The sequence below is a fragment of the Lycium ferocissimum genome, chromosome 11 (genome assembly GCF_029784015.1).
Source record: "Lycium ferocissimum isolate CSIRO_LF1 chromosome 11, AGI_CSIRO_Lferr_CH_V1, whole genome shotgun sequence".
In the NCBI taxonomy this organism is placed as follows: domain Eukaryota; kingdom Viridiplantae; phylum Streptophyta; class Magnoliopsida; order Solanales; family Solanaceae; genus Lycium; species Lycium ferocissimum.
In genome coordinates, this window is record NC_081352.1 from 16,179,419 (window position 1) to 16,206,826 (window position 27,408).

The window sequence follows — 27,408 nt, forward strand, 5'->3', positions numbered from 1 at the left end:
GGGTGCAGGGAAATGGTAATGGGGGCCCTAGCAGCTCTAACATACAGAATATGGAAGGCAAGGAACTCAGCCGTATGGGATTCCTCCCAAGACCTCACATCCTATTGACTCAAGTACAACAGGAATGCAGGACCCGCAAAGCCTACTTCCTCAGTAGAAGACAAAAGCAGGAACACAAGGAGTGGCTAGAGGAGCTACTAAGATAGAAAATACAATTGTACATGAAAAGTTTTATTTGCATACTCTAAATAGGGACTAAACTGGAGGATACAATGTAAATGTTGGTTCGTGAGGATTAATAAAAAAAAAAATTTCTTCACCAAAAAGAAGATGTAAAATTCGGCTATGTATTCTGAAAAGAAATGTTAAGATGTTCACCCTCGCAGTGTTCTCAAATACTCCCTCCGTTTCAATTTATGTGAACCCATTTGACTGGGCACGGAGTTTAAGAAAGTAGAGAAGACTTTTAAACTTGTGGTGTAAAATGACTCACATATATTTTGTGTCGCTATAAATCATTGCATAAAGATAAACTGTTTCTAAATATAGAAAAAGGTCATTCTTTTTTACACGGACTAATAAAGAAATGGGTTCACATAAATTGAAACAAAGGGAGTAGTAAATATGCAATACTACGGTTTGTTGTTTGAGTTATTCTCAATCATCTTATTTCTATAGATGAAGAAAACTATTAAGCATCATTCATTTAATAAAGAATAATGAGGGTCAATAATGCTAACTGAGGAATTTGACGCATAATTTGTGTAAGAACTCTTAGGCAAGCCCCGAGCATTGGGCGTTAGGCATGTTTAGGGCCTATAGTCGGGCACTTAGGGAGTAAGCCTCACGAAACTAAGCCCCACATGTAAGTCTCAAGGCATTTTGCCAGTGTTCCTCCCGGAGCGATCCTCGAGGCAAGTCCCGGAACTGCCTTTCAAAACACTGCTATGATACTTTAAAATACCTGATAGCCTAAAAAATTATATTTTAAATATATACAAGTCAAATCCTAGCTAGGCTAATCTCCCGGCAGCAACATGGAGATTGTTTCGTCAACTGATTAACACTAGTACGTACAACCGTACAAGTATTGAAGTTGTCCTAATCAAACGGCATTGTTGTCCGATGTTTATTCTAAGCTATACACATATTGTCAGAGATCCATTCTTGCTACCTATATAAACCTTAGCCATTTGCTTTATTCTTCAACATCACTAACCAGTACCAAAACAATTTCTATTATATTATTTATTTTCTACATTAATTTCAATTGCAAGATGGATGCATCTCAGAAAGCCAGTTACCATGCAGGAGAGGCTAAGGGCCAAACTCAGGTGATTAATTAAGTATCAAGAGTCTCCAAATTGTCCTTCTTTAATTAAGCAGACAAATTAATTTTAGATTAATGACATGTCATGTTAGTTGGTTCATAATTTTTTGGTGGATATTTCAGGAGAAAGCTAGCCAGATGATGGACAAAGCTAGAGATACTGTCCAATCTGCTCAGCAATCCATGCAGGAGGTTTGTTTCTGCAACTTAATTTTATTAATAAACCTTTTTTTCCCCCGAATATTGCATATTCCGGATTAATTTTTTCAATCAACATTCAATTTATTATACTAAATCATAAATTATTAATTATTTTAACAAAAAATAACTCAATGACTATATATATATATATATATATATATATATTAAAATTAGTTTTATATTTTTAATGTAATAAACTAGTCGAAATAGTCCATACATAAATTATTAATTATTATTTCTCCACTAGAAATTAATTAGTTTTATATTTTTAATGTAATAAATTAAAAGTTGGATGACCTGTAATCCCTAGCGTATACCTCATGAGAGTTATATTAAATGCTTTTTTTATTTTTATTTTTCATCATAATATTGATTGCAGACTGGACAGCAGATGAAGGCTAAGGCACAAGGAGCTGCTGATGCCGTGAAAGATACTGTTGGAGCAAACAAGTGAATTATGGGAGAAATTTAGTTCTAATTAATTTAAATTTCATATAATGTTGGTTATCATATATATATCCAACCTGGATTTTTAGATTTTTTTTTTTTTTTTTTTTTTTTTTTTTTTTTTTTTGTAGTTTCTTAGTTTTCATGTTGAGATAAAGGCATTAAGTTCTTTAAATGCTAGTGCCACGGCTCTCTTCTTTCACCATGTAGACTGAGAGAGACCACTCAATTTATATCAATAATATGATTTCATGGTTTTAAACTAGTCCTTATAGTATTCCATGGATATTCGTCAATTGCTAAATATTTTTATTATATTTGTAGAAACTGTGGGATGAAATCCCTTCTGAAGATACCTCGAAATCTGAAACCCTAAAAGATCGTTAATTGATAAAAATAAAACCATTCGGATTAAACTAGAGTTTAAGTTTCGGATTAAACTAGAGTTTAAGTTCTATGTATTGCTATAGGCAAAGTTGAATTATTTGTCATTATAAAAAATAGTGTAGTCACTTTATGTGATATTTTGACAAAGTTGAGTGATTTGTATGATAAAAGAAGTAGTTTAGCAACTCTTACGTAATAAGAAATGAAGGAATAATTTCAGAACTTCCTCCAAATTTGACTTCATAACACTCAAACAAGAACTTGCTGGCCAACCTTAGAAGAAGAAAAAAAGAAGAAATATAGGAATGTGATGTCCTTTTTGTAAATAGGCCAAAGTTCACTAGCTTCAACACGCAATTGCCCATATGCAGAAATACAATTTGAATAGGTTTTGCACCTAATGTTCTCTTTTTAAATTTACACCCTATCATATTTCTTTTAATGATTTACCCCCTGATTTGTTTATTTCCTTGCAAAACTGTAAAACTAATCTTTTGCTTATATTTTTGCGAGGACAGAATAGGCAAAATACAAATAGTATATCCGTACATTTATTTTTATAATATGGGGGAGACTGGATATTATAGCTGAAAACTCTTCTGCCATCTTCTATTATAGCGTAGGTGAAATTAGGTTTGAGCTCTCCAAGCACAATATTTTTCTTAAGTAAATAACACTTGCATCAATAATAAATCACCAATACATATGATCAACGACAATCAGAAAGATCGAATGTAACAAAGATAAAATTAGAGTTCCTAAGAGAAACTTCAAATACCAACACAAACTACACGCATTCATCTACTAATTCTATTAATTCCAAAACAAAGAAGAACCACTACTCTTTCAGAGAGCCAATTATAAAAACACAAAAATATAGAATGAGCTTCTTCACGATTTCTCAAGACACAAAGATGAGCTTGTTTCCGCTCAAACTGTTCAAGATTTTAGAATGTATGTATCTTTTAATAGGGGACAATCCTTTTGTTCAAATACTAATAATTCATTGTATGACTCAGCATGATGACCTTGATAATTCTTGTTATACCCTTCCGCACATTCATGTAAATACCTTGAATAAAATATTAGACTTTCTTCAACAATATACCCTTCTGTCATAATCCTTCAGGTCGATTTTTATTACGGACATAACATGTATTTTTTCGCAAGAATCTACATCATATAACATGCAGTTAAATTACTTAGTATATATGATGAATAATTAACAAGCCACGTAAAATTAAATAAAAAATTAAAAGCATACGGCTCCATAGGGTACATCCACCTCTTTTGTGCAAGTCCAACAAACTTAGAGATGAATGACCACATGTTGTTATTAACCATCTCTTTTAGCTGATTGTACTGATTTTTGTTATTGTGGTTTATTCTTTTTTAAAAAAAAAAAACAATTCTTATGCATCATTCCAGTAATTGAGTTGTTTTGCTCAAATTTGTTTTTCTTTATAAAAGTTTGTACTCTGATAAAATATTTCACAACTTGACTACTCAATTGCGAACATTGATATAAACTTATCTAAATGTCCATTTCTCAAAAATCGAATTAAACTGAAGGATTCTTGCAATTACTATGCCGAAAAAGTAAACTAACAAATGCTTGTGTGTAACAAATACTTAGTACTCATATATTACATTTGTATTTATGGCGAAGTACTTTAGTGTCTTACACATGCTTGTTTGTAATCGGGGTAGGAATGGTTTTCGAAAAAGAAATAATCGCTTGATTGACAATTCGTTATATGGAACTTATTACGAGTTCTAAGAAGACTTGGTAAAGAAAATTTGCCCACATAACATGTAGAATTATGTATCCGGGTAATTATATAATTTTTGAGTAATATTAATATTAAATCTTTTAGATAAATTAGCGTGTTTATTTAATAATATCTAGCTAACTCATGTTCAATAATTCTTTAGGAAGCATGGACATGCTAAGCAAGGTAGCAATTAGCGACCATTATGATGGCTATTTTATATTTTCCCGTTCTAGAAAATATGTGAGTGGCCATTTGATGAAAACATGTTTTTTTTTTTTTAAAAAAAAAAAAAAACACTTTTGGTTAAGGATAAAGGGATTATATCCATCCCGCCATAACTCATGGTTATGTATTGACATTGATTTCATTAGCATTTTTGTTCTGTTAGATGATTTAAAAAAACATTGTAACTTTAATATTTTAGATGGAGATATGTTCTTTTATGTGCGAGGTGATAAAATTATTAATGATTATGATGGGTTGGTGGAATGTCGTGATGTTTCAGATGTTAAAAACATGCTTGTTAGTTATAAGATGTATAAAAAGAAGCCTATAGAGATTTATACATTATCTAAAAATTGTAATATTTTTAAGAGTACTCTCTCGAAGAAAATAGTTCAAGGGAAAATATGTCTTAAGAAGTGAGCGAAGCAGTTGCAGAAGAACATGAATCAACAAATGCGACAGACTTTTTTTTTTTTAATTGATTTTAGTCACTTCTGTTGATATTTAATTTTTACTTGATGATATTTATTAATCTTTAAATGTAGGTTCCAACATTGTGAAAAGAAAAACCATAGGGCCTACATGGTGCGTAAACAATTAACTTACAGGAAGGACAAAAAATTGCCTGTAGAATTTGATGAGGATCATCAAGCTATTAGTGAATGCAACCCAATTCATTTGATTTTTGGGCCGAATAGTTAGAAATCGAACTTATTGCCCTTTAAAGGTAAACGGTTGGAAAGAGATTGAGCAAGACAAGATTAATTATATGTGGGACATCATGTTGATAAGAAAAACTAGTAAACTCATAAAGTTTCTAATCTCCTTTAATTTTTGATGGATTGACAATAATTATACATATGATCATAAACTATATTGGTATGTTTAATTTCTTTTATATATAGGAAAGGTTTAATTTTAATGTGTGAGGCAAAAAAAGGCGTAAATTTTGATCATATGAGCGAGCTCTATAGAGACTATAGGCACAAGTTGAAAAGAAGTATTTCGGATGATTTTTTGCAGTCCAAGATCGACAGTCATTGTAGCTCAAGGTCGATACTCATTCGAAATAGGGTGAATCAAACTACCACTTTTTCAACTTGCGTCTATAATCTCTATAGAGGTCCTTCATATGATCAAGAGTTACATCTTATTTCTCTCAGACACATCAAAGTTAATTTTTTCCTATAAGAAATGAAACATTCCATACATTCATTATAGTTTATGATCATATGTTATAATAATTTTCATCCCATAAAAAATTAAAGAATATTAGAAACTTTATTAGTTTACTAGTTTTCTTAGTAAGAGGATGTCCCACATATGGTCGCTTGTCTTAATCACTTTCCAACCATTTACTTTTAAAGGACAACAAGTTTTACCTCTAACTATTTGGCCTAAAAATCAAATGTGTTTGGTTGCATTCTCACCAATAATTTGATGATCCTCATCAAATTTTACAGGTATTCTTTGTCCCTTCTGTAAGTTGATTATTTTCACGCATTGTAGGGCCTCTAATTTTTCTGTTCACAATGTTTGAACCTACTTTTTAAGATTAAATAAATAACGTCAAATAAAAATACCAACAGAAGTGACTAAAGTCAATAAAAAATAAAAAAATTACCTGTCGAATTTGCTGATTCATGTCGTGCTGCAACTGCTCTACTCACTTCTTCAGACATTATTCCTAGAACTATTTTCTTCAAGAGAAGTACTCATAAAAATATCACAATTTTGTGGTAATGTATAAACTCTATAGGATTTTTCTTATACATCTTGTAACTTACAAGTATGTTCTTAACATCCGAATTGTCACGACATTGGACGAGCCCATCATGATCACTAATAACTTTATCACCTCTTAGACAAAATCTTCATCTAAAATATAAAAGTTAAAAAGCTTTTTCAAATCATCCAACAGATCAAAAAATCTAATGAAATCAATGTCAATAGTATTTGTTTGCATCAAATGACCAGTACTCACATATTTTCTAGAAGAGGAAAATATAAAATAGCTACCATAATAGTACCTAATTGCTGTCTCTCTTAGCATGTTCAAAGCTTCCTAAAATATTATTGAACTGTTGAACATGAGTTTTCTAGATATTATTAGATAAACATGCTAATCTGTCTAATTGAAAATGATTTAATAATAATGTTGTTCAAAAGTTATATCCCATTCTGTTACCTGGGTGTCCCTATATCCGCCAGGAGAATTTCAAAGATGGACTGCGAAGTACTAGTCGATAAACTCACTGCTAAGATCAGAAGCTAGGGATCTAGACACCTCTCCTATGCAGGCAGAACTATGTTGATCAATTCAGTGCTCCTACATATACATAGCTACTGGGCCTCAATGTTCATATTACCAAAACAGGTGATGAAGGGGATCACTGCTATATGTCGAAATTTCCTATGGGATGGGAAAACAAACACTACCAAAAACCCCCCTAGTAGCTTGGGACCTTGTATGCAGGCCGAAGAGACAAGGAGGGTTAGGTATCACTGAGTGTATCACGTGGAATGAGGCAGCTGTAGGCAAATATGTATGGAATTTAGCCCAAAAAGCTGACAACCTGTGGGTAAAGTGGATCAATCATGTCTACTTAAAGGGGTGCTATTGGTGGCGTATGTACATCCTGGCCGATTCTTCGTTGGTATTGGAAGAAAGTATGTAAAATCGGGATATATTTGCAACCGGCTATGTGAATCAAGGGTGGTGGAAGCATCGGGCAAATATACTATAAGCGGTGGGTATACATGGCGCGAGAGGAGAAGGTAATGACCGGGCTTGGAACGGATGGGTGTGGAGCAGAGGCAACGTCTCTAAGCACAACTTCATCCGTGGTTAGCTATGCATGAAGACTTCTAACCAAAGATAGGCCTGCACAAAATGGGAGTAAGCCAAGATGCTGGACTGCCTACTATGTGGAGCATACTCAGAAAATGTGGAGCACCTATTTTTTGAGTGCCCATATTCGACACAATGCCTAAGAGAAACTTTGAACTGGCTGGGCAAAGGGATTAAAAACTGGGAATTAATGGGGATATGGAGAAGACTAACACGGTGCACACAAGGGAAAAGAAGCAAGGAGCTGATAACAGCGGTGCTCTCAAGCTTAATCTACAAAATATGGAAAGCAAGGAACACGTCACTATGGGAACACAAGGTCCCAAGACCATCACACATAATTGATCGATTAAACAGGAGATTCAATACAGACAAGATACATTTATATGCAACAAACAAAGTAGGAGCGACAAGAACTGGGTGCTGAGTATACTTCGATAGATTAGGAAAACTGTAAAAGGAGGTAGAGAACCAAAAGGGCAGAGCCACACTAGGAATAGGGGAGCAGACTCCTGGTTATAATTACCCGGATAAACAATGTGTTCTATTATGTGGACAAATTTTCTTTACCAGAAGTCTTTTTAGAACTCGTAACAAGTGTCACGTCATGATTATTAGTCAAGCTACTAGCGAAGTACTTAGTATTTTACACACAAGCATTTGTTGGTTGTTTATTTTCTCGCCATAGTAGTTGTAAACCAGATTCAGTTTAACTCGATTACTTGAAAAATGCAGATTTAGATAAGTCGATATCAACGTTCACAACTGAGTAGAACTTCAAGAGTTCAAGTAGTGAAATAGTTTATCAAACTGTCCTATTTTATAAAGAAAAATAAATGCGAGCGAAGCAACTCAATTAGTAGAATGATGCATAAAAATTTTGAAAAAAGAAAAAGGATAAAACACAGCTATTAAATCAGTACAGTCAACTAGAAAGAAAAGGTTCATATCAAACGAAGTTTATAATATCATGTGAACTTCACATAGAAAGGAAAACAAGCATTCTTTTATACCTCCAACTATTAAGGCATCGCCAGCCTCCTTTTGTTCTTTTTAAAAATTCAGTTCTTTTCTTTTGATGTTGATAGTTGTAAAACTGACCCATTAAGGGTAGGAGAAGAACGACAAGGCAAACATATAATAGGCTGATTTTGCTAGGCTACATAATTCATTTTATTTAGTTTGAAACATAGACCTAAGTCTATATATCATATTAAACCTAGCAAATTCCCTCTATCCATAGTAAGTAATAATCTGTTGTAACTTGTACATGACTTTTGTTAGTTGATCGAAGAACTCTTTTAAAATACCAAAAACGTGGCGAAAGATACTTTTTTGAAAGTAAAATTGCATATATTGAGACCCACGCAAAAAAAAAAAAAAAAAAAACAAACAAACAAACAAACCAATGAGTGTTCACTTTTTAACCAAAATTGGATCAAAAGACGGCACTTCAAAGTAGCAAAAAGGGTATACAAGAAAACTGAAAGTGGACTGGTGATTGAAATCTAAAATGCCAAACAAGAAAAAGAAAAAGAAAAAAAGAGGATAGTTCCGGCGATTAAGAAGACGTACCTTTCTTACAAGAAGAATGTTTAGGTTTTTTGGCTTTTTAATCTCTCCAGTCCTCTTTGTCAGTTTTATTTTTGCTCTCTAATCTCTAATAGGAAAATAAGGCTGTAATTTGGGAACAAAATAATTGACCGAAATAGATTGGACGCATTTTTTTTTTTCGTTCTCGATATTTTAAATTTGTCAATTCATTTTCCCCTCGTAATCGTAATAACCATAATACATTTGGTAGAATTTTCTTTATGTAATACAGGAGTCCGTGGCATTTTACACCCTTAATGTGTGCTCTTTTTTTCAACTTGCACCCTATTCTATTTTTTTTTATGATTTAAACCCCAATCTCTTTATTTCCTTGCAAAACAATAAATCCACACTTTTTATAAATTTACCATGAGGACAAAATAGGAATACAAATAATATATCTTTTTTTCCTTCAATTTATTTATTTTATTAGGAGATTAGATGAAGTAAAACTTTTCCCGCCTTCTACCCTGATATCGTTGAAATTAGGTTAAGCCCTCCAAGCCTTCATCAAAGAAAGCAAAGCTTAAATAATTTACAAAAGACATATTTCAATACCAGTAAATCGTTCATGGATAAAAGCAAGGAGAAAGATCAATTGAAGAAGGAGAAATTGAAAGGTAAGATATCTTGTATCTGCTTTTGCTCTTCTTCTTTTTATTTTCCCTTATGAAAACTACAGATCACAAGTCACCATTACATGTCAATTTCGTAAACATAATGATACCAAATGAAATTCCTTAAACTGAGTCAAGATGCAATACTTGAATTTCAAGTTGTGACAGTAAATTTCAAGCTCGTTTACATTTCTCAAGCTCAACTATAGAAAACTTCAATCCTGGAATTAGCTTATGTGAAAGCTCAACCACTGGAATTTTGCATTGTTCCTCTCTTAATCCTCCACCAGAAGAGGACCCAACTTATGATGAATATAATAATCTTGGTGTGATGCAACCACGGTGGCTTTTCTCTCTATTGTTTGGCTTGCACTTGTTGCACAAAACTCTTGTGTCATTATATCCTATTGTGATTTCACTATTCTCCCGCCTCTTTTTGTTGGAGCCTTTGCCTTTATTCTCTGTTTTGGAGTGCAAAGTTGTGGGATGGTGCTTGTATTCAACTTCACTTGGAGTTGTCTCTACTTTAAATTGCTTCTCCCTTGTTAATACTCCTCCTCTTCATTCCCTCCTTCAATCTGCATTGAAACACACACAAGGGAAAAAAACTCAAATCTTCTTGGGAAAAAAAAAAGAATTTGCTTCAATACCTAAAAGAGAAAAGGAGCAAAGGTGGGAGGGGTGAGCTTACCTAGTTATCGTAATTGTAATTTTTTTTTATATAAGTAAAAGTTTTATTAATATGGTACCAAGATGGTACAGGACCAAGTACAAGACAAAGCTATCACATCTCAACAATCCCTCCCCCCCTCCCCCCTAAAAAGATCCAAAAAGTCCAAATATTGGTCCATCCTATCTAGAGTACTGCTGTAACACCAAACAAATGTTCTGGTATCAAATGTAGTTCTTCAATTTGTTTGTTTTTTGATTTTATTTAGAAATTATTTGTTTGGTAAAATAGTCTTATATGTTGCATTGTAACAGGTAAGGATGATGGACTTTTTACACTGAAGATTCACCATGGAGGTGAATTTGTTAATGCACGTAAAGGATTTATTTGGGAGGTTCTGTTGTTTATATTGACAAGTGTGATCCACACATATGGTCATTGCAAACCTTAAACTTGATTGGAACAACAAAATTAGGCTACAATAATATTCTTGGTTGGCACTTCAAACTACCTATGACGGACACTGGTGCTGGTTATATTCAATGTTTGACTGATGCTGATTGTGATCTAATGGTAAACACTCTTCCAGCTAACAGAGTTGCTGAAGTATACATTACACAAGTTGATAATGTGTTAAAATTACAGAGTCAAGTAAGCTCCAATGCTAATAACGTTTGTGAGGATAACGGGGTGGAAACAGATTTGGGTGCGTTTAAAGTTGGAGGAGATAATCATATTTCCAGATCTACAAAGATAAGTATTAACTTAGACGACTTTGAATTGGAAAGAGCAGAATGTAGCGGGGATAAGAATAATGATATTGACCAAGAATTGGAGCATTTTGAAAATATGAATGAAAGTGAAGAAGAGTTGAATTGTTTGGAGATGGATTCAGACAGTGAATGGCTTGGAATATGGGATAGCACTGGAAAAGAAAAGGCAACTGTGCAGCTGAAAGGGAAAGAAAGAATTAAACGAAAGGAGGATGAAAACAAAAATCTAACAGAGAGTGGTGAAGTTGGTGCAACAAAGAGTAGAAAAGGGAAGGAAAAAAAGAAAGATAAATTGATGGAAGAAACTAAGGGTACCAATTTTGGTGGTTATTATTAGAGGACTCAAGTTCAGAAGCTAAGGATGATAATCGTGATGATGACATGGGGAATATTAATGGTGATGATGATCAAAGTTGAAAATGTTGCATTTAGGCGGATATAGAGATGGCTAATCCAGAATTTATATTGGGAATGACATTCATCAATGCAATGTAATTTAGAGTCGCTTTGAGAGCTTACTCTCGTTAAAAACAATAGAAACATTTCCTTTAAAAAGAATGAGTCCGGTAAAATTTCTCCGCAAAATGTTCGATGGATGTCCATGGCGTATATATGCCTCTAGAAAGGCAAGATGACCCTACCATCGAGATAAAAACTTTGGTTGGGAAACATTCTGATGATTGTTTGTTTGTTTATGCCAACAAACATGTCAAATCTAGGATGATTGCCAAAACATACCTACATTATTTAAGAAAACATCCAGATGAATCAGTAGGTGATTTCATGGAGAAAATACATGAAGAGATGAATGTTGAAATCTCAGTTAGTCAAGTCTATAGAGCAAAGAGAATAGCTAAAGAGATGATCGAAGGTCACTACAAAGAACAATATGCAAAATTAGAGGACTACTGTGCAGAACTCAAGAAAAAGAATCCAGATCAATCGTATTGTTAGAAACAATACCCAATGAAGAGGATGGCAAACCTATTTTTGAAAGAATTTACATATGTCTTGAGCCCTGCAAAAGAGGTTGGAAGGCAGGTTGTAGGCCACTTATCGGGATGGATGGTTGCTTTCTTAAAGGACCATATGGTGGTCAACTTTTGACAGCAATTGGGATAGATGCTGATAATGGTTTATCATTGGAGACAAGAGTTTGGAAAGCTGCTAAGGCAACTTATGTAAGTAAGTATAGATATGAGATGGATATGTTGGAACAGGAGGACAAAGAAGCTAGAAACTGGTTCAACGATAAACCACCCAAATTTCCGGGAGCAAGTCGCATTTTAGAACAACAACAAAGTGTGATATACTTTTGAATAATCTTTGTGAGTCATTCAATGGGATAAAACCAATTTTAAAGGCAAGGGAGAAACCTATACTTGGATTCTTTGGAAGGAATTAGAGTATACCTGATGAAAAGAATGAATCAAAAGAGGAGGTGCTCCAAGTACCAAGGTAATGTTACCGCAACTTATCCGAAATACAAAATATTTAACATGAAAGTTAACAATTTCTTACTATAATGAAGTTTATGCCCTCGAATTCGGAAATTAGTAGAAGAAAAGAAAAAGGTAGCATCTGCATCAATTCCTACTGGGTCGGACAATTTCTATTTCAAGTAAAAACTATGTATGGTGAAAAGTTTAGTGTTGACTTGAATGGGAGAACCGTTCTTGTAGGGAATGGGACCTTACAGAATCCCATGCGCACATGCAATAAGCCGCATATTTAGTATACGAGAGAATCCAGAAAATTTCATAAATGATTGTTACAAGAAGGCTACTCAAATGAGGATTTACGAGCTACCATTGCTCCTATGGACGGACTCGATATGTGGGAAACTATCGATCTACTTCCCGTTCAACCTCCTACTTATGAGCCAAAGAAAGGTAAGTTGAACAAAAATAGGAGAAAAGAACCTGATGAAATTGAAGCCTCCAAGAGAAAAGCTGTTGAGATGAAAAAACAGAGAAGAGAGAAAAAGAGAAAACAATCTGCATCAAATGACTTGAATGTAGCAGCCACAAATGTTACCAAATTAAGTAAGAAAGGGAGGTTAGGAGATGCGCAAGTGCTTGCAAACTGGTCACAATAAAACAACTTGCAAGAAGAATAGTGATTCTCCGAATTCCATGACTCCACCTCAAGCTATTCCAACAACTCGAGGTTGGTCACAAAATGCTACAAGTCAATCCCACCCAAGTAAGCAAATCCATTTTGAGTCCACCAATTGGATTGGGCATATAAATGAACCTTCTAAACTCAATGTAAGCACGGAACCTTAGCTATTAGTGATTTAATTCTTTGAAAGACAGTTACAGTTTTTATTTTTATTTTATTTTTTATTCTGCCAAGAAGGCCGGCGGAGGACGGTTCATCTCGGATGCCCGCACAAGCTCAAGTTGCGTATTGTGATAAATGCTGAGAAGTACAAGTGGAATGGAAAAAATTGTATTAGCTTACAAAGCCTTCAAAATACAAGTGTTTCAATGAAGTCCAACAATAAGAGCTTTGACAAGGAAGAGAATAGAAGCAATTAACAAATGAAGAACTGCAACAACAATAAATTTTATTTTCAAAGCTATTTTTTTTTAATTTTAAGAGATATTTCTCTATCAATAGTTGCTAGACATTTGGAGTTCTCATTGTTACAAGTTTGTCGTTTTTCCTTTATAATTTAATTACTACTAATTTATGAAATACTTTATATGATATGCTATTGCTCGAACTCAATGAATATAGACATGTAAGACTTCTCTAAATTCTTTTTGGCTTCAACAAATCCTAAAGAGTAAGTTGGTAAAAGAGCTGCTTTTCTAGATACAAGCATAATTCTAGCTTTACCAAATAAATTGTATGACCTAGTAGAAGCATTTTAATTATTATAATAATGTTGTTTACCTTTAGCTGGCCTATGAGCACATTTGTCTCTTAGATACCACTCAATGCTATGCACCGAATCGCTCCCAAAGAAGCATAAGAGTCGCCACATTTCTTAAGAAGACACAAAGATTCTATAATCGAGCCGAGCTTTAGCTTGTTTTATCGACCATCAAATACCAACTCCTACTAAACTAAAATTCAGCAAACCGAATAAAGGATTTAGAGTGTGCATTCGGTTAAAATTACGTAGAGAAATATAGTTCGATCGCACCGGCCAACATGAAAGTACACGCACCCATCTACTTCTTCTATCCCAAAAGAGAGAAGAACCACATCAATCTTTCGTAAAGAAAATTATGGAGCACATACATGAACCTCAAACATATTACCCAAAAAAATAATCTAAAATACACACTAAAGAAAGCAAAAGGAGGAGATAAAAAATGTGAATGTTTTGATAAGAAATAACCTGTTCGATAAGATGAGAAATTTTGTAGTTGTTAATTATTGCATCGTTTATTGCTTTTTTCGGCGAATGTGCTGATAAGCAAACTGATTGCTTCATTTGAGCTGAAAATCAAGCATTAAAGAACCCAGCTGAAATGGAAGAGAACCCGGTGTAACTTTGCCTATTTTCCATTACTAATACATATGCAGAGAGTATTAAACGACAGAAATTAAGTTGAAAATGTCTACTCACCAGAAATTGATGGGCCGAGGAAACAAAAGAGAACCCGATGTAGCTTTGCCTATTTTCTTGTTGATCGATTTCAACCAAAAGGTCAGATTCAATCACTAAACTAAAGAGGCGCAAAGACAAACATGCTTCTATTTGGGAAATCTTCTACCGCGCTTCATAATCCCACCATGAAACGACGAAATTAATTTGAAATAGGTCACTCACCGTAAATCGACGGGTCGAGGAAACATTGGTTTTTTCGATGGTTGTAGCTTCAAGAACGAGTCGGTAGAGGCGACGATCATCCGGACATCCATTCCAAGTTGATGAATAGGCGGAGAGGAAGAAGATCCGTAGATCTAGTCGATTTTCCTTGATTTTTTGCTTTTTGATTTTGTTGGTATTTTGCTTCTAATGGTCTTAGCTGCAAAGAACCCATTTTAGAAAGTAAGCACCTTTGTGCTTTGACGGAAAGAGAGAGAAATGTATGTGGTGAGCTCTCTTTTAATTTTTTGTAATTTATTTTTTATTAAATATTATTTGTATTCCTATTTTGCCCTCATGGTAAATTTATAAAAAGTGTGGATTTATTGTTTTGCAAGGAAATAAAGAGATTGGGGTTTAAATTATAAAAAAAAATAGGATAGGGTGCAAGTTGAAAAAAAGAGCACACATTAAGGGTGCAAAATGCCACGCTGTTCCATGTGCAGAATTAGATTTACTCCTTTTATTATATAACTTATTGATCTTTGAATATTATTTAAATTTAATACATATATAGAAAGTATGGTATAGATACACTTCGATAGTAACTATATTCAATCATTAATCCTTAGCTCAACTAATTATAATTAAATTTCTAATAAATATTAATTATTTCATATTAATAGTAGATCATAAAGGTATTATTCGGATAGATTAGGTCTGAGTATAATAACAATTCTCAGAATACTTGATCTAGATAAAATTTGAGTGAGACTTAGTGAAGTTTTGTTGAATTCGATATAATTAGTTAATCAAAAGTAATTAGATATAACACCTATTAAAATTATACTTGATCACCATGAAGGTGGCTATAAATTTTAAAAAAACAATATTTGAAACTTAAAAGTAAGATATTGTTAAATTAAATTGTGTAATTACACTAGGTCAATAAAGGTTATGTTCCAATAGATCATGTTTGAGTCAAATAACATGAATTCCCTAAATACTTGATAATGTGATAAAGCTTGAGCGAGACTTAGTGAAGTTTTGTTTAAATTCGGTGTAATTAGTTAATCAAAAGCAATTAGTTATAATCAGCTATTTATTTAAATTATGTTGAAACTTACAAGTACATCTTGCAAAATTGAATCGAGTAGAATGAAGAACACCTCTAATTACACTAAATCAATAAAGGTGTTGTCCCAATCGATCATGTTGCGTCAAATAACAATCCTCGAAACACTTGATCAGGATGAAGTTTGAGTGATATATACTTATTGAAGTTTTGTTTAAATTTGATATAATTAGTTAATCGAAGTTAATATAATCACTTATTTATTTAAGTTATATTTAAGAATTACAAGTAAAATTGAATTGAATCGAACGATTAACACCTCTAATTACACTAGATCGATAATGCATTATTTTGACGGGACATGTCTGCATCAAATGATAATTTTAAGCACTTGATCAAGATGAAGCTTCAGTGAGATTTAGTGAAATTTTGTTTAAGTCCGATATGCTTAGTTAATCAAAATTAGTTAGATATATAATCACTTATTGTTGAAATTATATTTCAAATTTACAAGGCCTACGTCGAACGATTAAATCCTCTAGTTACACTAGATCGATAAATGTATATTCTGATGGAACATGTTCTAGTCAAATAACAATTCTCGAAACACTTGATCAGGATGAAGCTTGAGTGGCCTTATTGAAGTTTTGGTTAAATTTGATATAATTATTTAATCAAAATTAATTAGATATAATCGCCTATTTATTTAAATTATATTTGAAACTTACAAGTGAGACCCTGTAAAATTGAGTCGATCAAACCATTAACAACTCTAATTATCGTAGATCATAAGGTACACGCCTGAGTCAAATACCAATTTTTGAATATATAAATGATTGGGGACCAAAGTGTATGATGCTATGAAACTTTGACGTATATGTGCATTCCTTAATGTCGAACGTCCAATCCCCGCAAGCACAACTAAGGCCTCATTTATTTTCATTAAGATTAAGACACCTGAATTTGAATACAATTCTGAATATTAAGATGTGCACTAAGATTTAAATGTCTAAATATGAATTGTAAAGATATTGTATTTAAGATCTGAATACTAAATAATTAATATTGTTTGTATTTTAGCACCTTAATGTATAAAATTTGTCTTTATTTTAAAATTAATAAATGCAAAATTTAAAAAATACTAAATTAATCTAATACTACATATCAACAATATATGTTAAAAAATCTTATGGTGGTTGGTGATTGCTAGCAGTGGTGGTTGAGGATGCCGGTTGAGGATGATGTTGGCTAATGGTGTTATGTGAGTAGTAGCTAGTGGTGATGGTGATTTACAGTAAAGGCTGATAGTGGTAGTTGATGGTGGCAGTTGATAGTTGTGGTGGATGATAGTAATAGCTAATGGCGGCGGTTGGCGATATATGACGTGGTGACTGATGGTGATTATTAGTGGTTGTTGTGGTAATGGTGTGATGATGATACATAAATGGTGACTAGTGGTAGTGACATCATATTATAGTGATGGTAGCGATGGTGGTTGTGGTTGAGGGTGGCGGTTGTTGTTGGTGGGTGGTGGTACATAGTTGATAATGATAAGCAGCAATGGCGGTAGTTGATAATGGTGGATGGTGGTGGTAGCAGTGAATGGATGCGCTACCATTTTGTAAATATCTTTATTAAATAGATATCTTTATTATAATAAGACTTTGTTACAATTCTTAATGATTCAGATCTATTCAGATTCATTAAGTGGTTGAATTTTTTTATTTTTTTTTTATTAAAAAAAACGCATTAAAAATTTAGATCTGAATGATTAAGATTCGGACGTAAAAAAGGGACTTAATGATTAAGATTAAGTCCTTCGTTGAGTGTAGGCAAATGAAGCTAAGCCCCTCTCTGTTTTGATCAAATTAAGATCGTACCAAATATCCCTAACCCTCACTTCTCAAATTTTGGGCCTCTTCCAAATTTCTCTCTTGAACTCTAGTCTCAACCTCATTTGTTCATCTCTTCTGGCATCATTTGACGACATCAAAAATAAGTTTATTTCTTCTTTCTCCATCTAAAGTTTCTTTCTTCTTGTTTGCTTAAAAGTCTCCGTTCTTCCATTTCTTTGGGCTGTTTAAAATGATTATTTTTTCAATGCCTATTAATTTGGTACTGATTATTGATTCTTATTATGTGAGGACTAAAATTGGAAGTTTGTTTGTTGGGGTAGCTATGGCATATGGTCTTTTTCAGTGTGAAAGATGCACTGTTGGTTTGTATATGTGAATTTGTTCATCTCTGTGTATGAAGGGGGCCTGAAAGGAACTCCAAGTCAGCTGAATTAAACAGTTTATGTATTTCTAATGATATGCTTAAATCTTCTGTTGCAATAAATTTATACCTGCTGTTTGTACCAATTCTCTGCAAGAAAAGGGGCTAGCTAGGGAAATTCGGTTGCTAAAAGTCCTAATCCGGTAGTTATTAGTCAATTACGATCGAAACAAATCTGGTAGTCACCGGTCGCCAATAGTTTTGACGTTAAAAGTACATGACCAGATTAAAATCGATCGTTAAAGAACCTTTAGCGATGACAAAAAATCGGACTGATAATATTTCTTTTTACAGACTAGAAGTTCCCTTTGGACATTGTCATTTCGATAGTTAAGAAACTGTCTTGGCGGTAAAAGAACCATATGAATAACTAGCTAGATACCCGCCCGAGTCATACTCTCTAGAAAATTAATTATTCGAATCAAGATGTTCTGAAGCACGGGGGTAGTTATGAATCCTGCTGGGGCCTAAGCTAAGTACAAATTTTTTATAAATCTCACATAGCCTCTTGAAGATAAGTACAAACGTCTCTATACAGATACCCAAGATTCTACTAAACATTTCTCAAGATTCATAAGATCGATTAACTAGTACTCTGATATTACTTTATCACGATCCAAAATCCCCCTAAGCCATGCTAACACCTATAGCCATCCAGGTAGGCAAACGAAATTCAGTTTTATCCATTTTCCTTAATTAGCATAGATAATTAAAGGCATTAAAGCAACAAGTACCATAACTTAAGTCTAATACAATAGCAGTGCAGGAGATACAACCAAAATCTAAAACCTTGTGATATGAGTCAAGAGCGTCTAAGAGTAAAGTAAATACAAGTCTAAAACAATATCTGAGATAGAAAGACAGAAAATAAAGATACAAGGAGTCAGATATTGCGGATAGCTCACCTTGAAATCTCCGGAAACCTGCTACTAGACATAATCAAGGATTCCACTAATACCTCGGTTGAGATCTGAACAAAAAGTGTAGCAAGTGTTGTATGAGTATAAAAGAGCAACATGTACCCAACCAATATTATTGATTGACTCCAACAAGGTAGTGGCAAGGGTTAGACTTTTGAAATACTTGTCGTACTTCTTGATCAGTTAATAACAACAAATGCAGAATAACAACAATAAAGTAAATCTAATTAAACAATGAAATAAACGTATACAGAATTAGCATGCAGTGTAATTATGCACAGATTCAACCAACAACATAGTAGAATTTTATAGAATCAACATATGTAGGAGATATGTAAAGATTCACTTAACAACATAGTAAAATGCACAAATAAGAGTCATAATGTGAAATATGTAGTGACAACCATTTATTACAACCGTGTCAATCACTGAATCCAACACTATGCATAGACACTAGTTCGACAGGGAGTTACTAGGCTAGTGAGCCAATGGGGACAACCGCGTTGTCTAATGCCGCACGGACGGTCTCCATGTGCAGTGGACGATGTCCATGTACTTATCAATACTCAACAAGAATAATCTTAACATGCACAACTTATATTCAACGTAGATGATCTACACGTGCATATCATGCTTTATGAAATAGCAGTGTATGGTATATTAATAAAATGGCCAAACCCATCGATAGACACCTGTGGTCGTCCGGTTCTTTCACTTGAACAACTCAACTAAACATTGTTTCATTTAGACACTTGAGGTAGGACCCGACTGTGTCGTTTAGACACTTTTCGCTCACTTAGCAACTTGTGTGATTTCCACACCAAACTGGCGCGTGAAGAGCCCAAAAGCTAGTTTTTTTTTTTTTTTTAATTCTTTTTATTTCCTTCTTCTTCTTTATTCTTTTCCTCTTTCTTCTCCATTTAACAAACCTTCCACCATTAACAAACCTTCCACCATTGCTATGTTGTTCACCGGAAAAAATCAAGACCGCCACCACCCTCTTTCTCCCTAAGCGTTTACGGGACAAGAAAGATGATTTTTCTTTGGATAAATCTATTTAATAAACAAAAGAAAAATGAAATTCCAAAAAGATTAAAAAAAAAAAAAAGTGCCATTAATGGAGTCATTAGAAGCTTGAAGGTTTAAAATGGGTTAATTGATTTGATGAAAATTTTGAGAAATTAATGTTGGATTGTCTTTGAGTCTTCGTGGGGAATCTTTAGCTGAAGTTATAACAAATTTGGAGGAGTTTCTCTTGAAAATTTGGATTAAAATCGTCATTGTAACAAGGACAACATGAAGATGGTGAAGAACACCAAGAACAACTATTCATTTCAAAATTTTGAATGTGTCCTTTCTTTCTTTCTTTTTCTTTTTGTTAATAATGTGTCCTTTTCTGATTGAGTGTAAATCAAGTTTTTCTTTTCTTTTTGATAGTTACTTTTAATTTGTTATTAAATATTTTAAAATAGTGTTTTTTAATTAAAAAAGACACATGTCCTCATTTTATTCGTCATTTACCACATCAGCAGTGAGTGTATTGCACACACTTTGTAAATTTGGCTAATTGAGCAAAAAATGTCTAAATGGCACTGTCGGACCCTACCTCAGGTGTCTAAACGAAACAAGGTTTAGTTGAGTTGTTCAAGTGAAAGAATCGGACGACCACATGTGTCTATCGATGGGTTTGGCCTAATAAAATATAATTATCAGCTAAACATGTCAACTACATCCACATACCTAAAAATAGAACCTAGCATGGAAACAATAGTCATGACAACCACATTAGCATGAAATTGTGCTAAGTATATTAAATAATCAGAAAAATCAATCAAATAGAGAACATAAGGCAATAACCCGTACATGTCACCCGGTGCCCGCATCGGCGCTCGCCACCTAGCTTATACATCACCGTCTTACCCTTAGATCATTTCATTACTTACCTAACTGGGAAAAATCCCTCATCGAAGTCAAGTCTTAACTAACCCCAATCTGAAGCTTTACAAATCCCAAACGACCTTTTCTCTCCTTAAGTCTCTGGATGTGTCTTATCTTTTTAAAAGTGTACTGTATAATGTCAAAAGAATTCAACAATACCCACATTACAATATAAAATATCCAGGTCAAAAAGTCAAACCCGAGCCTTGGGTCAAAATATAAAATCGATTCCAAAATTGGGTTACCCATTCCTTAGGGATTTCAAATCTAAAATTTCATTACAATCTAATCCCAAATCAACTTCTAAATCATCATTTAATAGCCTCTTAATCTAGGGCTAGAAATTTCCAACTATACACTTTGATCATGAATTAATCACCTAATAAGAAAATCAAGTGGGTTAACCAAATTCAAGGCTAGAACTCTTACCCCGAGTCAAATTATTAAAATTCCCTCGAAAATCGCCTTGAGCCAAGCTCTACGAATCCCCAAATTGTGTTTTGAAATGTCAAATCCCGATTTGAAATATTTTTAGCACGGCCAGGTATTAACTCTTCGCGACCGTGATGGGAACTTTTACAATCACGAAGAGCAATCAGTCGAGGCCCTGCACACTGATAATCTTTCTCATGCGATCACGAGCCCAATCCACGCCAACCCTTCGCAATCGCGATTGCCGACCATTCTACCACGAAGGTCTGCTTTTGTACCACAAAAAGCATAAAATCTGGTGCAACTCCTATTTGGTTTTAATCCTCGAACCTCATGCGAACCCCTTGGATTGCAATTCAAACATACGTACAAGTCTAAAATCATAATAAGAATGTATTGGAACTTTCAAATCATCAATCAAAGCCCATCCACTACGAATTTCATTGTTACTCTATTGCTAAATTGCTCGTAGCTAATAAATTTCTTGATAACTTGTCGCTAATCTACCACTTAATAGGATTAGCGACATATTTTTCTATTTAGCTACAGAATTTGTCTGTCGCTAATTTCTGTTTTTTTAGTGGTCTAATCACGTTTTTAATGTTGGTCAACTCTTAATCTTTGAAATCAGTAGTTTTATTTTTTGTGTTTCGAAATCCACCTCAGCCCCCGCGGGATTCATGCCATCCATACCCGCAAGTCATAAACTTTAACCTACGGGATATCTCAAATAGGAGAAAGGGGTTCTAAAACCCAAAACGACCTAACGGGTTGTTACAAAATGGATCAAAAAGCTGATTGGTCTAAGTTTATTCTTATCGCGTATTTATTACCAAACTTTACTAAGGTCTCATTTGTTTCTGTTGACACCTAATTTTTGACCTCCGATAAATTATTTTAATTACTCAGAGTCCTTGGACAATAAATAAAATGAGCCATGCATCTTAAAAGGGTTTAAATGATTTTTTATAAAATTGTTCAGGTCAATATTTTATCCCTTTAAATTTTTAAAGTGTTTTTTTATGACATTATAAATTATTTAGTTACTAATTAGTATTTTATGACATTTATGGAATATTTTACTAGAACAGACCAAAAGAAAAACAATTTTGAATAATTATTTATTTAATTTTTTAAATTATCAAGAGTCAAATTAGCAAATAATTTATTCCCTTTAATCCAAGAAATTTGAGTAAGTAAAGGAATTGACCGTTTTATCCCTCAATCTTTAATTCTGTGTGTTTACATAATTGATTGAAATTAACAAATTATTTTAGTGTTTAATTAGATTAATTAATCAATTAGAGGATCATTATTGCAAATTAGTTTAATTACTATTCATTTATATTATGGCCACATTTGAATTAACCAATTTATGGTTTAAGACAATTGGGGTCATTTTTGCAAATTAGTCTCTAAGGGGCCTTGATTGAAATGACCAAATCCATTAGCAAATCAATTTAGGTCACTAGTGCAAATTCAGCTTTAATTGGTTAATTAGGATAAATAAGGCCACCATTGAAATAATTAATTGAATTAAGATTAACTAAGGACATTATTGCAATTAGTTAACAAAAGGATCATAATTGCAGCACTCATTTAGATTTAAAACCAATTAAGGCTATACTTGCAAATCAGGGTTGTTTAAATAATTAGACGTGTTTTAAAATTAATTAAAAATGCTAATCATGTCATAATTTCTATGATGTGATCAATAATCGATACTTGGACGTTCTTATTTATTTTGGTCCACCCATTTTACCACCTACATACATATATACACCTAATATACGTAAATATACATGTATGACATACATAAATTAGGGCCCCTTCCCTTTCCTTTTTTTTTTTGGACCTGGTCCGGCCCAACTAAGCACATCAGACATAAGGGTCATATCCCTTTCCATTTCCTCATTTGTCACATACCAAACAAACCCCACCCCTCTCTCTCCTCTCCCTAGAAACCCTCGTAGCTGCGTTTGTTTTCTCTCCCCTCTCTCTTCCTAGTATGGAAAAGTTCAGAGTACACAGAGCCACAACGGGCTTTTGCGGGTTCATTTGCTGAAACCCTCAAAGTTTCAACCTCAAATCCTTTGTTTTGTCCCAAACACGGTACTAATCTTCGTTACTTTTATTTTTCTTTTCATTTCTCGAATCAAGCATGTGATTTTCTAGATTTTTGATGTTGTACGAACTGCATTTTGATTGGCTAATGAGCAAATGCCTCGAATCGATCTAGATAGGTCAGATCCGACCATGTATGTGTTATTTTACTTTGAATCTTAGTCGTTAATTCATATATTGAGTGTTTGCATCTGAAAATCTATTTGGTACCACATCGAAATTTCAAGTCTGGGAATGGACTTTGGGCCCCAACCTTCACCATAAAAACAAGTTTCATAACCTCAAGAGCCTGAATTTGAGTATCAAAAACTCGACAGTTAGGCTTATAGTAAAAATTTTAAGACTTAACCTTCTTGGGGGTTCGAGTCTCTTTAATTCTAAATATTTGCGTTGTTTTTCTTTCATTTTTTGTGTGGCTCGAGTTGGGGATTTGGAAGCACAAATGCTCCAAGGTCCATTCTTGTACACGACTGCACTTAAAATAGGTAACTCCTTAATCTTGTTGTTATTTTTAATAGTTTTTTTTTATGTGATAACACCCTGTTCTTGCTGTTAGTTTGCTTACATGTGATTAGTGGTAATCTACTACCTTAATAGTGCTTAAAGTTCATTAAGGGTTTGAGGAAGATATTGCACTCTTGTCCTCATTAATTGTATGTTTAGCCTAATCATGATTGATTACTTGATTAAAGATGAGTTGAGTATGTGTGCATCCGAATAATGTTTCTGATGCTGCCCCACTAATAAAAGGTATAAGTTGAGGTGTGCTTATTAGAGGAATAGGTTCCTGCTTGGCTGTTTCTTCCTTTGAACGTAGTGAAGTAGAGCTGTATGATTGACATTAGTAACTTTAATGATATTCCAAATTAATGCCAAACCTATTAACCATTATGAAACTGTTAGAACGTTGTAATGATCTAGGTTGAATAGTTTAAGGCTTTGATGAGATTAATTAGGTTCATTTTGGCAGTGTACTTGAATATAGTGATTTGTTTAGTTACTCAGGGGACATAGAAGTCTTTACATGGCTGTTGAGTGTTAACTTGAATTGCATGACTTGTTAATAAGAGTGTTTTGTTCTAAGTACCTGTATGGCATGTTATGAGATCACTGCTTAATCAATTACCCACTTGATATGTTTGAACTGTCTAGAACCCTACATAGGCCTCTTGATGTTATTGTATGATCCCTGTTCTAGACTTTGAGCATGCCTGCAACCCCTATTTATCTGGCTTGTGTTATTTCTTTCTTCCTGAGTTGTGATGATGTGATACTCTAAGCTTGCATCCCTAGTTAAAAGCATATTAAGTCTGCATATGAGAATCTGTATATGAAATGCTCTGCTCACTCCTGATATCTGGTAGCACTGAATTGTTGTATAATAAGGGGTTTGATCATTTTTCTGTAGTTTGTTTATATACTTAATAGTTTGGTAGGATCATGCTGTCTAATGGCTCATTGTTCTGATAATAAGTATGATTAAGGGGAGGGTGTGATAAGTATTAATTGATTAAGCTAAAGAGAAACATGTTATATTTAGTTCATGAGGACTTTCCATGCCCTATTCAGAGATCTGTCTAGTTTTATGCAAGAAGCTGAAGATAAACTAACCTAAATATGGGAGACTCTTAGATTGATGATGTTCAGTTGGGAATTTGTGAAGCTTGAGACTTTAATTTGACTATAACCCTTAGACTAAACTCAACTATAGAAGTCAGTAGGGTCACTTGTTGACATTTAAGTTGGGTGACTAATAAGGTAGTGTAATCAGGGAATGTGTATGGATGGATTTAAGTCACATTGACCTTGAGGAAGTCTTTTAATGGCATCTTGGGGAAGGAATAGGGAAGAACCAAGGTCAAACTTGGTTCATAGTACCTTTCCCTCAAATAAAAGGTGCCATGGCATGCCTCAAGGATCTGTGGGCCATATACTCACTATGCATGTCCTCCTGATCCTTATTCTTATCAATAAACCAAAGGAAAGGGTTTTTTAAGTTTGAAACTATCTTGTGAGGGTTGTGTTTGTTAAAGCTTAATAGATGAATAGTGTGTAGATGATCGGGTTGTGGATTAAAAGAAAGGGACTTGACAAAAGATGGAGTCTGGATGCTAAATTAATTCAATAATAGAGAAAATAATCAATGAATCATGAAGTTTCCTTGAGATCTCTCATGATTGTTGTCCTCCTTTAGGATAAATTTATTCAAGTATGACACTGTTTCTATGTTGAGTTCATTAGACAGCTTCCTAAGAATGAGTCTGTAAAGGGGCATGGTTGTTTTCCTTTTTTATTGTCCTTAATCTTCCCTGAACTGTATGTTTTGCATGAATCTTGCATATCCTTGTTACCTGCTACTGTCACCATGGTAAATTCAATTGAAAACATGAGAACCACCTTTTGTGACTTACGTGTAACTAGATTGATATGTATCTTGTCTTGCCTGCATTGTTAGTTGTTTCCTGTATATTGTTGTGTCCTGCAATGATCAGTTAGACTCAGAGAAGCCTGGTTTTGTATGCTCAATTATACCCTGCTTCTTTAGATCCCAACTTGTCTTGTTACACAACACCATGATTCTATACATGGCCCCGTGAATTCAGTGAATGCTTTAGTCCAGCTTGTATATATATTTGCTTGGTTATGTATAAATCCTACATGTGTCCCTTTTTATTGTTGCCATTATGTGAATTGCCTTGTGCTATCCCTATGAGCATTAGACCTACAGTTTCCTTTTATATATGCCATGTCTATGTGCTTTCACTTTGCTTCTGGTTATACTGCATCCATGTGTTGCAGCTTGCTTCTATCTATGCCATGCCTATGTGCTTTCAATTTGTTTCTGGTTATACTACATCCATGTGTTGCAATTTGCTTCAATCTATGCCATGTCTATGTGCCTTCAATTTGCCTCTGGTTATACTACATCCATATGTTGCAATCTGCTTCTATCCATACCATGCCTAGTTGTTTCAGTTTGCTTTTGGTTATACTACATCTATGTATGTCAATATGTTTTTGTCCATACCATGCCTGTTTGTTTCAGCTGGTTTCTTGTTATACTATGTCTATATATATCAATTTGCTTCTATTTATACCATGCTTATGAGTTGGGTGTGGAATTCTGTTTATCATCCTTCTTTCTGCTGTTGTGTATGGCTGAGAAATCAAGGAAAGCTTGGGGTTGGTTTAGTTTTCCCCTGATAGCCTGTCATGCCTAAGGTTCATGAAACCTTTTTTGATCTTGTGCGGCATCGAGGATACAGTTGGTGATAACCACCACCACCCACCCCCCCCCCCCCCCTTTTTTTTATTGTCTGAATCTCTGCCATTAAGGCCCAATAGCATATATGTAAATACCTTGATTACATTAATTGCGAATGAGTGTGATACATATATATATGTGTATAATTACATGTATGATAAATTCAGTAAATATAAACTAACCGGGTCTCTCTTTTTGCCCTCTCCTCACTGCATGCCCACTTGGGCCAGGTCAAGCCACTTGGCCCAATAGGAAAATTCTTTCAACGATTATTGAGTCCAAGAAAAGAAATGAAAGCTAATATTGTTAAAGACGCAAAGAAGGCCCAACCATGGGTGAAAATGGCCAACTAGGGGCTTGGTACGCCCCTAGTCTTCCCTTCCTCTTTACTTATGCATTATTTGTATTTTCTTTTATATGTAATTGATTGTATCCTGTATTTGTAAAGTTTTAAAACTCATATATATTATTGGAATCATTATGATTATGAATAGTCGTCTTAGGACAAGGGTGCCTACGCCGTTTAGTTCGACTTTAGGTCCCCACACGATATTTAAAACCCGAGCTTAGTATAAATGATTTTTAAAAGTAAAATGGCTAAGTAAATGAATCATACAAGTTAAATAATAAGATAAAGGCGGATTACATCATTATGGAACATTGTCACAGTTTTCTTGAATAAACCAAATTGGCGTTTTAAACCAAAAGAACATTTCCTTTAAACTCAGTTTTTGCCTAA

At 33.9% G+C, this 27,408-nt stretch overlaps 1 protein-coding gene and 2 long non-coding RNA genes across 3 annotated transcripts; 2 read left to right on the plus strand and 1 right to left on the minus strand.

Moving 5' to 3' along the window:
* Window positions 1-1,177: 1,177 nt before the first annotated feature.
* Window positions 1,178-2,240, plus strand: LOC132037072 (stress-induced protein KIN2-like). The gene is made up of 3 exons (XM_059427510.1): window positions 1,178-1,334; window positions 1,454-1,522; window positions 1,911-2,240. Exons 1-3 carry the CDS (start codon window positions 1,278-1,280, stop codon window positions 1,983-1,985), a joined length of 201 nt encoding a protein of 66 aa, XP_059283493.1. The 5' UTR covers window positions 1,178-1,277; the 3' UTR covers window positions 1,986-2,240.
* A 7,290-nt stretch (window positions 2,241-9,530) lies between these two features.
* Window positions 9,531-14,589, minus strand: LOC132037364 (uncharacterized). Its single transcript, XR_009409858.1, has 2 exons — window positions 14,225-14,589; window positions 9,531-10,004 (listed from the first exon to the last, which is right to left on the minus strand). It is a non-coding gene; the product is annotated as an uncharacterized LOC132037364 (long non-coding RNA).
* An 8,638-nt stretch (window positions 14,590-23,227) lies between these two features.
* On the plus strand, window positions 23,228-27,160 carry LOC132037602 (uncharacterized). The gene is made up of 2 exons (XR_009409931.1): window positions 23,228-23,392; window positions 26,900-27,160. It is a non-coding gene; the product is annotated as an uncharacterized LOC132037602 (long non-coding RNA).
* Window positions 27,161-27,408: the final 248 nt, after the last annotated feature.

Bases quoted from the DNA above. Each gene is read 5' to 3' on its own strand.
- LOC132037072 (XM_059427510.1), top strand. From the start codon at position 1,278: ATGGATGCATCTCAGAAAGCCAGTTACCATGCAGGAGAGGCTAAGGGC. The intron at 1,335-1,453 runs GTGATTAATTAA...TGGATATTTCAG, and splicing joins AGGCTAAGGGCCAAACTCAG to GAGAAAGCTAGCCAGATGAT. The intron at 1,523-1,910 runs GTTTGTTTCTGC...TATTGATTGCAG, and splicing joins CTCAGCAATCCATGCAGGAG to ACTGGACAGCAGATGAAGGC.